General features: G+C 40.8%; 1 protein-coding gene across 2 annotated transcripts in view; it reads right to left on the reverse strand.

Annotated features, from left to right (window-relative positions):
* Positions 1-565: 565 nt before the first annotated feature.
* capn15 (calpain 15) overlaps positions 566-12,792 on the reverse strand; it is a gene marked incomplete at its 5' end in the record, with an annotated part of 36,440 nt that continues 24,213 nt past the window's right edge. For both annotated transcript variants that reach the window (XM_079261368.1, XM_079261367.1), the window contains 7 exons: positions 566-3,581; positions 4,215-4,393; positions 6,390-6,559; positions 7,753-7,988; positions 8,086-8,247; positions 11,264-11,416; positions 12,279-12,404. In XM_079261368.1, the coding sequence (XP_079117494.1) occupies positions 3,404-3,581; positions 4,215-4,393; positions 6,390-6,559; positions 7,753-7,988; positions 8,086-8,247; positions 11,264-11,416; positions 12,279-12,404 (1,204 nt within the window). In that variant the 3' untranslated portion in view covers positions 566-3,403. The remainder of the gene's footprint in view (positions 3,582-4,214; positions 4,394-6,389; positions 6,560-7,752; positions 7,989-8,085; positions 8,248-11,263; positions 11,417-12,278; positions 12,405-12,792) is intronic.

Consider the following 12,792-nt stretch of genomic DNA (forward strand, 5'->3'; position numbering starts at 1 on the left):
CTGCTAATCAGCAGCCTTTAACAACCGCACTTATAATTATGCATTTGCCTGACTGGATATGCTTTTATCTGAACCATCGTCTTTGCTCTGAAATCCTACACAATTCTTTAAACTGAACAGTGACCTTGTGTACATTTTCATGAGATTCTTTCATCCTTTTCAAAAGGCATTGCAGCTTTTGATACATTCAGTTGGCAGAAAGATTCTGCCTTTCTGCTCATATTGCATGGAAACAGTTTAACAATGTGGAAAAATAGTAGTTTCCCTTTAACCAGGTTAACTATCAAACTCGAGATAGTTATCAGTGATCTAAATAGACAAGATAACCATCAAGCAAAACAATGTATTGAAAAACTAATACCCATATAGCTTTAATGAACTGAAATTTTACATTGATAATTTAAAACACATTGTATCCGTTTCCTCCATGATTCAAATGCTGCAGCTAAAATTAAAAACAACAAAACAATTCTGCTTTTTGATTTAAAAAAATTTATTTGGTCCATTGGAACCTGAGATTGAAAATTAAACATACATATTTGTACACATACTCATAACCAGCCCCCCCAAACCAAAAAGATCAATAAAATATATATCACATTCGTCAGTTTTGTTTTTATTAAGCATTAATGTTTTTTTGTTGTTTCTATCGTTCTTGTTTTTTTTACTTGTTTTTTTTTTTTTAGTAAGTTCAAGAGATAGTCTGATTTTTCTCCTCTTTTTCATGTTTTTGTAATGCAAGTTTGCAATCTGTACAATTTACAATAAGGGAACTGGACAAAGGAGGAAAGAGAAAAGGCATTATGTCGGCTGTGTCTATGTCTCTGGCTGCTGACTAAACAGTAGGGGGCGCCCCTAAAGCACAGAGGAGACAACACAACGGAAAAAAGTGAGGCTTCACAGGACATAACAAATATGACAAAAAGAAAACATAATTTAAAAAAAAAAAAAAAAAAATCTCATGTAAAAGTAAAGTGATCCAGCAGTGAAACTTAATTTTGAGGTGCCTTATCTTTGCAGGTGTTTCAGTGCAGGTTCATTCCTTGTCAAGCTAATCCTCTGGGCTCAGACTAAAGCCACACTGAATCACATTCCTTTATCTGTCATTCATGAGCTCAGTTATTCAACAGTATTAAAAAAAAACAACAAGCCTGCTGAACAAATGTACAAATAAATTAGATGCTAAATTCACAGCTACGCGGCTCTTGTCACGCGCACACACATAAACAGACATACAGAAGTGGTCTTTACACAGGATGTTTCTTTGGAAAACATATTTACAGTTACTTTAGCATCAGGCTTCATCATAGAAACTTCCCAAAAGCTCTAGCAGCCTAGAAATGACTTTGAAGATGACAGAAAGGACAGCCTACCATCCCTGGTAGACAAGGCTGTGCAGAAGACGGCTGCAAGCTTTGGGACACAGTGCTGTCATTCACCAACAATGCAGAAAATACAAGCAAATGGAACGATGCTTGTGGGATGATGCATGTTTCAACACTTGCTTAACTCATTTAAAGTGAAACATCTCATAGTGCTTTCCTTTAATACGATCGTTACAAAACAATTGCCAACTGTATGAATGCTGCAGGAATTTCGCTCATTAGCTTTCAAGTTTTCCCTCATTTTACATTATCGCTGTAAGACGCCAGTATTGACCTAAAAAAGTCGCTCACTCCTTTTTCTGTAGTACCACTTTATGTTGCCATGGTGAGGACTGAAACATCAGGAGTAATGGCTTTGACACTGGCACCCTAGAAGGTGACCTACGTAAAACAGCAGCTAAGCAACTCATCATTTGAAACAACGCAGACACCCAAAGAGAACTATTTATGTGACAGCATCTCAGGGGTCGCTTGTTTCTCTTGTTCTGTGTGCACCCGGCCTGCCAAAAGGGTAATTTGTTATTTCATGAGGATTTTGTTATGTTGCTAACATGCTGTCAGTGTTCCAGTGGGAGGACGGCCTGGTTGCCCGTTCTACTCCAGCGCAAACAAAAGTAGTCCCTGACCACCAGAAGTAAATTTGGCAGCGTCTTTTAAGAGCCTCCCTGTGGAAAACTCTCCAAAAGAACTCTTCCACTGCTCCCAGTCGACACTAAAGAATAAACTGTCGAACTGTGCAAGAGTTAGAAAATACGTACCAGCTGACCTTTACAGGGTGTGAAGAGTGCAAGATGAAGCCAGATGGTACAGCTAAAAGCTACGCCCATAAAAAGCAAATTCATGTAGAAAGATATGATCTGACTTCTGAAGTGAGGAAGAGAAGCTAATGAGCCTGAGGGGTCTCCTAGAACTCTGGCCATGTCTTGACTTGTCTCCAGCATTCAGACCCCAGACCAATGAATTAGCAAAGTATGAGGAAGGATCTCTGTACAAATGCCTTTTCTCTGTCAAGAAAGCAGTAGAAATTCTATAATGTTTCAGCATTTCAAAAGATAAAAACTCCCTATTTAACAATTCCTCTCAAAAGGGCAGCAAAGACAGAAACAAAGAAAAATGCTATTCCAGCTATCTGGGTAACGGCTGCAACACATGAATCTTATTTACTGTACAAAACATGGGTTTGGCCCTGAGCTAAAGAGTGTGCTAGTCAGCACTGTGGTGGTGATGGAGAGCAGGGACAGACAGCACTGTATGAATAATGGCTTTGTCAACAACCTAAAAACATATATGGGCATAAGACAGTCACAAGGGATGAGTATAAAAGACATCTAAACAATAAAATAAAAAAAAAAATTAAAAAAAACAATTATGAAGAGTGAAATTAGATTTGGCTCGCAAAGTACCATTTTTTTAAAGACTCTTGAGATAAACTATGTAAGAACTGTCCCTCTTTGTTAGCCGTCATTGTGGATGATGCGTAGGGAAAAGCGTCTGAACAGGTGACTGGCTCATGGGCTGTGGGGTGGCAGATGGCTCAGTAGTTTCAGCACTCCACCCTTTTTTTTAAGCTTGCTGAACAGAGCACAGCCTCCAAAATGTATTTAAAAAAATGAAGACTGACATCTGATTCACAAACAGCCCTTACAACAAGCAACCAAAGACATCCAGGACTGAAAGTAATTTGAACTAAATTAGGTGACTGGAGAAATGATCATTTTTCTTCTTGGTCACTTCAGATGACCCACTTTCCTGCATTTCATTCCAACATGGCACATCCACTTGGCAATGGGGGCAGAGCATGACAATGAACTACTGGATTTATGGAGCATTAAAGAGAGCAGATAAATACTGCCCACGTGTCCTTTACATTCATGTGTACACCTAAAAAGACACATACAACTCTTCTTCTATGTTTTAGGGCTCCACACATCACTTTCTGACCCTTACACCTGACTTTCCAGTGGTCTGACAGTTTAATGCATTAAAGTCTGTGTATGAGGACTAAAAGTGGGCAGGGGTCATAGTGGTCTAGGCCGGTGCAGGCCATCAATGTCTGGGGTAAGCTGGGGGCTGTGGGTGGCCTTGGTTGGAGTCCAGTCCCCCAAGGAGGCCTGGGCTGCCTTGCGATGAGCCAGACGATGGGTGATTGAGAAGCCAGCATTTCCCTCCAGCTGAGAGAGCACCACCAGGACTTGCCTGCAGGGAGAGACAGAGAGCATTAAGAAAATGCAGCAGCTGAGAGAAGCATGCAGCTGCAGAGCTTTCTGAAGAACAGAAGCTGGGAAGGGACCAAGACGAGCTCACATGTCAGCAGCTATGATTCCAGGTATTGTAAAACACAGATAACTTAATGGCATATGGTAATGAAGGCTTGTTGACTCTGTATGAGTTTAATATCATCTTTGTTCCTTAGCAGGGTTACATTAAAAGCCATGATTTTGCTTCTGGATTTCTCTCTCTGGCAAAATGTTCTTTATAAGATGCTGATACAGACAAAAGTTTACTTTAATGCTTGGTGGCTTTTAACAGCTTTAAATTATGCAGGCAATGACTTTAGAGTGAAATATTCCTAAATCTACATTAATGTGAGCTGTAACGTGCCAGTACAGCTAAATAGAGGAGCTAAATATAACAAATCTGATGGTGTATAAACTGCTATACCAAGCAAGATTCTTTAATATGTGTCTGCCTGAAACAGTGTGACGAAAGCCTCACAGAAAAGAAAGAACGTCAGATGTTCGGAATCCAACATGAGGAGGAAATCAAAGAAGTACAGTGTGTTGGCAGAGTATTTAGACTCAACTATCTTTTCATATTCACATCATGTACCTGTGTAAAGGTGGCACGCTGTCAATGGTCTTGAGGCTGCCGCGTGTGGACACCACATTGAAGCTGTCAGTGCAGTCACAGGAGACGTGGAGGTAGTACTTAGGATGGCGGTTTTCTACCACCACGATGAGCCCTGCCCAGCCGTGGGTCAGGTAGTAGCATGTCATGCCCTCACGGCCCTGAGAACACACACAGAAACACACATTAGCTGAAAATGAATCCCATGAATCCAGAAAAATGAAATATGACTTCACAGCTTTCTAGTTTGAAGGAAAACAAAAAAAACTGGCGAGCTTCTTAAAATGTGATCCTTTCAGACAAGACGACTCAGCCATTTAATAGGTTAACACTGGAAAATAACCATTTACAAAACTTGTTTAAAACCAGTGATTGAATAGTTCCAAAAATGCTATAAAGTGTGTGTCGGTTTAAAAAACATACAAAGCTCTCTCTGATGCTAAAATGACTTTAATTTCTCGTGCAACAGCTGGCAAGCTCTCTGTTGGGCGCCACTGATTGGGATAAAGCAAACATGTGCAGCTGAACAGCTTTAGCCAAAGTCATTCCACATAGCTGATCATGAACACCGTCTCTTGTCTACAAAATATTTATTAGCAACACAGAGCTCCTTCTTCCTGACTCATGGCAGCTCAGATTATTAATTAATAACCACAATTTTTCTTATTTTACCATGTAGCTTAAATACTACTGCTTGTGCAGTAGCTGTCATGTACTTCTGAGTGCTAAGCACTTCTATTGTACACTGTGGATTCTTGGAGAGCTGAATGATTTAACAAAGCTGATCTGAAGTGTTTAAAAGGCTCTACAACCTTTACCAAAAAAAAAAAAAAAAAACACAGCCATTGCAACAGCACTTACAGAAAAGGGTTGTTCAGGAGAGCCAGAATAATTTGTCTACTTGGTTTAAGTAGCTGAGTGTGTGTGTATGAGTGCGTCTACTAAAATATAATGAGTCAGTACTTATGTGTCAAAACAGGACTTAGTTAAAAAAAAAAAAAATCAAAAGTGTAACACTAAAGTGGATTCCCAAGAAGTACATGGAGATATCTACAGTTTTTTTTTTTAGCTCTTCAATGTTAAATAGATTAGTAAAATCTGTCATTTTCTTAAAAATGTCAAAACAGTGAGGAAAACAGTTTTACAAACAAATGATTTTGTCGTTGGAAGAGGTAAAACCAGGCGCTCAGAGGAAAACAAAAAAATTGGTAAAATGATCTGAAAGACTGAGGGAGAGAAGTCCTGTGGATGAGTAGAAATTCCATTTGCATGGCGAGAGGAAAACCTTTTATAACAGCACAGCAGCTAAAAGTCTCTTTTAGATCAGGGACGGACGGACGGACGGACGGACGCACGCACGCGCACACGCGCGCACACACACACACACACACGCACACACACACACACACACACACACACACACACACACATATGTATATATGCACAACTGGTTCAGACATATTAATGTATGACTGTAGAAAGGAGAGTTAAACAGGAGCTTCTGAGTGCTCTAGATTAGGCCAAACATAAAAACCTATTAGGGAATACTTCATTATCCAGCAGGGTCCCAATCCTAAACATATGGAACAAAGAGAGAGAAAGCTGACATGAAGAAGGGGAAAATCCTGACTGGGTCAGTCGTTTGATATCCTTCCATCAAACACTCACTCTACTTTATGAGAACCAGGATGACACAGAGGGGAGAGTTTGAAGGCGATGAAGATGGCCATAACAAAAGCATATCAAGTGGAGGCTTCTCCAGATGTTTGCAGTCCTGTCGAAGATTTTGTTGGTAATGTTTTATATTTTTATATGACTTGATGGATCTATTCAGTTACTTCAGAACGCCCATAGCTACTGAGGGCCAGCTGTTAAAGGCTTTATCTAACTCAGGTTTAATTTTTCTATATCAGTATGAACCCTTTTAAATGAAGGGCTTCACACATTATTCGCTTCAAATTGAATTAGCTGAAGCGGGGAGCCTGAAGAACTGAACTGTAATGAGATGAAGAAACTGTTAGATATGAGACAGCAATATGGGAGGGTAGAGAAAGTCAAAGCAATCATATATAGATATTTAACAGTATGATGAGTTGCATTACTGCACTGTACCTTTTCTCTTCTTCAGAAAAGCACGGGGATGTGGGGTTTCCTCACCTCATGTCTTTCGCCTTTGTTTTCTGTAAGTAAAATGATGGCGTCGGCCAGCGTGGTTGCAGTAGCTTCGACCTGTTCCACCATAACTTGTCGGGAGCTGTAGATGGCCAGGATGTAGCCTGGGAAGTCCTGGCTGGGCTGCCGCGCTGCTCCGCTTGTGGGGCTTGAGACTGGGATGATGACAGGACAAAGCTTTGGAATAAAACCAATAAACATTCCCTGGCTAAACAGTCACTATCAAAATAAATAAAAAGGTCACACACTTTATTTTGTGAGACAGCCTTTAGCTCTGCCTACGGCACACATTCGCTGTGGCATTGTTTCAGTAAACTTCTGCAATGTCCTAAGATTTGTTTCCATCCAGTGTTTTTTTTTTTATCAAGACTGTGCTGTGCTGATGAGGGGAAAGTCTAACTACTGCACAAAGCCTTTCACAATGTGAGCCTGATGAATTTTAGCAATGTGGAATATGCCCATGCCATCAGGGAAGAAAGAAATCCATTCATTAAATAACCTGCTCATTCAGTATATTCATGTAGTCAGCTGACCAACTGCAGCAGCCCCAGATCATAGACTTCACCCCCACAAGCTGGTATGCTAAGCACTAAGCATGATTTGGGGGGGGGGGGGGGGGGGGGGGGGGGGGGGGGGCGGCGCGCAACTTCACCTGCCTCTCTTCTTATGCGCCCCCTCGGGAACAAGAATATATGACCTACTTCGATTGCTCCAGAGTCCAATCTTTATACTCCCTAGCAAACTAAGTCATTCTTTTCTCAGATTAGTCTCACTGATAAGTGGTTTTCTTATGGCTACAAAGCTGTTCAGCCCCAATCCCTTGATTTCCCTCTACAATGTGCATCTGGAAATGCAAAGCCCTGAGTTTTACTGTTGTTTTACTTCTATAAGATTTCACTTAAGTGACTGTCAATCACCATCATTTGAGATTTCTTTCTAACCACATTTTTTTCCAGAAACATGGTGCTTCCCCACTATTCTTGCAGTTTTTAATAATTGGTTGGACAATTCTTTACCAAGTATTAATAGATTCTGCAATCTCCTCATTTTTTCTCTGCTTGATGGATGCCACTGATTTGACCCTTCTTAAAACAGACTAACATCTTTTCCATGATGACTCGACGTGTCTTTCTATGGTGGTTTTAGAAATGAGATCTACTTGGTGTATCAGTTAGGTTAAATAACTTGTTGCCAGCCCATGTATTAATTATCCAATAAGAGTCTTGTACCTATTTGCTGAGTTTAATCCAGGTGGTGACATTTTTGGACCAGGCAGGTTTAATGATACACCATGAGGATAGGGTTTGTTGTCTGCAGACATACACAGGCAATGCATGCGTACACCTACTAGGTGTGGGTGGACCTCCCGTTCCGCTGACGTTCATCTGCCAGTGGTTGAAGGCACAGCAGACAACAGCGTACTCCCCTGGCTCCAGCATGACATCACAGCCAACGAATTTCTTAACTGCTCGCTTGCTGTGGGCCAACAGGCGCCCCAGAGTGAGCTTGTTGCCACTACCGAAGGAGGCCCGGAACACCATGATGCACAAGTCCAGTAAGTGGCTGTCAGCTGTGTCAGAACGCCTGTTGGAGATGTTTGAGTAAAATCAGAAGTGGTTGCAACTTTGCATCAGCTGGGAAACAAGGAGGGAGGAAGGTTAACACAAGAGAGACAGGTTACCTGCTTCCTTCCTGAAAGAGGGCGAACTCCAGCGCCGTCCTCTCCAGCACTGTGAGGGCCGTGACGGTGACCGGCCCATTGGCTTTGCTTGGGAAGCAGCCTTGTAACCTCACCTCCTGCCAATCTGAGTGGATCTTGCAGATGTCGACAGAGTCAAAGTACCTGTGGAGGGAACGAGTTCAGCTGTGAGAGCTTTTCTTTAGTCGTCATGGTAATAAAAAGAAGAATCAATGTTTTGGACCCGTTTTTCTTAGACATCAGTGGAGCAACTAACAGACTGCCCCCTGACATGAGATCAGTCTATTTGTATGCAACACAGGTAAGTCTTTAATATTAGCATAGTTGCTGAGGGGGCTGCTGCACACAAGTAATTTACCTTGCAAACGTACCAGACTTCTTCCTTCAAAGACAAAACCCCTGAGGGGAATTTTTTTTCCCTGACTTTTTATCGGTTTTTCCCCATTTTTTCCACTTCATATACCTTCCTGACAACTGTCTTCTATCCTGCTCTTGCCTTCTTGAAAATGACAGTGAAAAAAGAGGAAGAAAGGACAGAACTGGTGATGTTCTTTATCCGTTTAAGGATTACTACAGACACTATTATTTCTTCTCTGCACGAAATTTTCAGTTTTTTTAAAATGACACCAATATCTAAACACCAGCCCTACTTGATTAAAAATGTCCAGAAAGCAAGCCACTTTTCCTTTTTTCAGTCAAACAAGTTCAAGCAGATCCAAGCCGCTTGAGTGCCTGGGAGATTATTCGTCTGAGTCAGAGAAAACAAACAGACAGAAGGCAGATGGGATTTTCATCTAGGCTGAACACAATTTTCAGGTTTGAGATGGTCTTGAGGACACGGGACTCATTATCTTGTGGTGGAATAACACAATAAACAGACACACATATTGTGCACCTATGATTCATCTGAGTGTATCATGAGTGTTTTCCCACTGTAACACACCTGACCCAAACCAATGGCTCATTAACAGGCTGGTGCAGAACATGACAAGTTGTTGGGAAACCTTTTCATTTGAATCAAATATTTTGTATCAAGGAAAACACTAAAGCCTGCACAGTGGTAACTCTGAAGGACCAGAGTTGGTGACTTATTAACCCCTGGTCTAAAGCAACCAGAGATCAGAATACTGTCCCTCTGGTTTCATGTTCTAGAGCCGGGATCACCAATCCTGGTCCTTAAGGGCCGATGTCCTGCAGGTTTTCCAAGTGTCCAAGCTGCAACACAGCAGCTGTCCGAGTCTGAAACAGGAGTTTTCCAGCATAGTCACATAGAAAACCTGCAGGACACTGGCACTCGAGGACCAGAATTGGTTATATCTGTTCTAGAGCATGGACACTGGAGTGGATGCATAATTTCATCCAGTAGTCCTTCTGATGTACCAAATCACTATACGAAAGGATGAATGTGGACTCATTAGTCCATGTGATCAGTTTCTATTGCTCCAGCGTCCAAACATGAAGCTTTATAGCATACCTAAGCTTTTTGTTTTTTTTATGTTCTAATTAGCTTCCCTGATTGATGTGGTTCTCTTAGTGCTACACAGCCTTGTAGTCCCTAAATCTAAAGTCTTATTCCTACCGAGTGTGTAAAGTCTGTTACTTTATTAAGAGTTGCTTTGGGTTGTACTGTTGATTATCTTTGATTTGATTTAACCAAATGTAAGTGATCTCCAGTAGTGATTTTGCAAAGTTTTCTTCTGAATAAGAACCACAGAATATGCCTTCTGACATGTTTGCACTGTTTGCTTAAGGAATAAGAAGCTATTTACTCCATCAGTAGGAGTTTTGTAACTATTGCCTGCTGAAACATGTTGAACAGTGAGTGCAGTAAGTGATTTTTCACTTCAGTCAGTGTTTGTTCACTTCATTTTCAGGAGAACAATGTGTAACAACTCAGTTGCCTTTGACTTTCAAAATGCAACAAACAGCAGCATACAGATGCATAAGGCCATCAGCAAATGAAACAGAAACTTTAAAACATTTTTTTTTAAAAATGTATCTAAAGGCATGCAGGACAACACACAACATCATTTCTGCCAAAACACTGGTCAATTGATGCCATGTATGACAGAAGGACAGAGTTAAATATATTATAAAAATCGAAACAAAAACACTGAAAGCCACCTTTGCAATAGCATCATTGTGTGTCTGTGTGACTGTGTACAAAATGTCTATCAGTGTGCACATTGCACAGAATAAAACAACTAAAACACAGTCATTGAGCGGTGTAAATATCATATGGCCAGTTAGAAGTGCTTGAATTATTTTACTGGCACTCTGTTAACATATTTTACATCAGATATTCCAAACAGCTGCTGGTGAGATCATATTTTAAGGGAGGAATTCTCACGGGAAATAATGCATTTATGACAGTAATGTGTTCGGAATAAACATAAGAAGCAGGCAAGTGTAACATCAGCAGCATGAGCCAAATCATCTCAGATTTCATGAGCAGAAAAATCAGTCGCTCACACCAACCACAAGAGACATAGACTGTCACTTGTGTGGAAAAATGATGGCAAGTCAGTGTCCACTGGAGACAATGCACATGAATTCTGAGGGGCAGCAGTGGGCAGAAAGTGGATCTCAGAGTAGAGTATAAGTTGTTGGATGAGGTGACCACAATCCACAACCAAGGTTACTGGCATGCTGTATTAACTTAGTCAGAAGTCATTATTATTGCATGTGTCCCAGTGAAAATAAGCCAGCTGTTTCCTACAAACCAGATGCTGTAAAAGTGGGAGGCATGTGGATTCTTCCAACAGTTTTTCAGGCAATATAGTTAATGGAGAAATATTAAGACTAACATTTTCCCCCATTTTCCCACAGTTTGAATCTAATAAAAGCCTAAGAACCTTTTTTTCCATATATCCAGTATTGTAGGGATTTAAACAGCCATATTTAGGTACTTTGCTCAATCCAGTGAAATAATCATGAACTTTTGGCAACAAGGACTTGAGCAAAACAATTCATGAATGCTAAGATAGGGGGTGACAAGGCAGGGTGATTTTCCCATCCTCTGTTTAAATCTGCATTCAACGAGTGCCTCTCAGACAAACTAACAAAGCTTCCAGGCAGAAGTGCATGTACTTCAGACAAAGCCAAAAAGAAATATCCCCCTCATTTGTTTAAAATAATATTTTATGAATAGGATTATTACTTTATGAAGTCTGTGTACTCAATCCAGAAGACCCCCTCACTGCTGTCATGAGCCATCAGCTCATGACGAAGGTGCTGCGGCCATTCTGTCCATTCATCTGACCAGCTGCCATTCCAGGAGAAGCGACCCCACGGGTTGCGCAGCCGCAGCAGCCTGCAGCGGAGTGACAGGTAGGAAGAAAGGTAACAAACAGGGGAAAAGCAAATAAAGAAGCTAGTTAAAACAGTAAAGGTTTTCAGTCAACAGGACACCCTCTCCTGGCTGACTCATGCAGTGTGTTTTATGGATTACTGCCAACATTTTACAACCCATTTCTCTTTATTGTCTTCTTTATACAGTTAAGAACTGAGGAGGAAGAGACATAATTGGGGATCCCCCTCCCCCCCCCAAAAAATGTTGGACTATTTTTGCTAAACTACTTTTTATCTTCTCAAGATTCTGTCAGGAGGGCTCATCCTTTATTAGATCAAGTGCTGCAGTCTTCCCCCAACTGCTGTACTGCAGTAAATTAAAGTGGCTGTGTTTGGCTCTTGAGCAGATTACATCTGGGATTTTTGGTTACTTTCAACTTCCTCTTGCAGGTGAGACTGAAGAGGTCTCCATTGTGTAGAGTAACAATGCTACCCCGATCAGAGTGATCCAACTGAGCTGATGTGCACCTGTTCCCAAGTGGCATCAAGCCTTTATTCCATTTATCCATGAGCCACTTGAGAAATACCTTAATAATGAATGCATCCGCTTTCTTCTATAAAACAAGTAACTTTAAAGCTGCAGCAGCTTTTATTATTTTGCCTCAGAGCAAAAAATGCTGAATTATCATCCGCAATTTCGCTACTCAGTGCTAAAATTGTACCAAACTGAACTGAACTGGCCACATCATTTAATTCCATATATGGGTGGGAAGTCAACAAAATATATTTTATTTCAGTGAGAAAAAAAACAGGCTGACACGAAACAAATCTCAACGGATCAGGCACACATGGTGGGATCAGGGGTCATTCTAAACTGTATATACCTGTAACCCTGGACATCTCGAACATCCAAGATGGAATATGCGTGTCGAGGCCTCAAACCCAAGGACTCATAAACAGCATCGTCCACCTTCATGTTGCCTCCTCCACATGAGGCACCCATCAGAAACCTAAGAGACAAACAGTATCATGTTAAAACAAATAATGTCCTGATTTTACTGAAACTTTATTGTTTAAAAACAACAAAACAAAGACTAGCTTTTTATTGTTACTTGAAATATATATTACACTGATATGTTTTCCTTTATAAGAGCATCTGTACTCTGGTGCTGAATGTTTTAAGGGCAATTTAGCTCATTTCAAATATCAAATAATCCTTTAAGTGATAATTCTGCCAGATAGGATTTTTGGGTGTATGTAATTTGGCCCCTTTTGAGGGGGGCCCATGTATTGCAACCTTGCAGCATTTAGACATATAGGCTCAACTGAACAAGGTCTTTCTTAGTTTAGATGTTTATAATTCATTATTTTATCTGCTTTCTATACATTTAGCCCAAC

This window comes from Telmatherina bonti, assembly GCF_933228915.1.
Source record: "Telmatherina bonti genome assembly, chromosome: 21".
NCBI lineage: Eukaryota > Metazoa > Chordata > Actinopteri > Atheriniformes > Telmatherinidae > Telmatherina > Telmatherina bonti.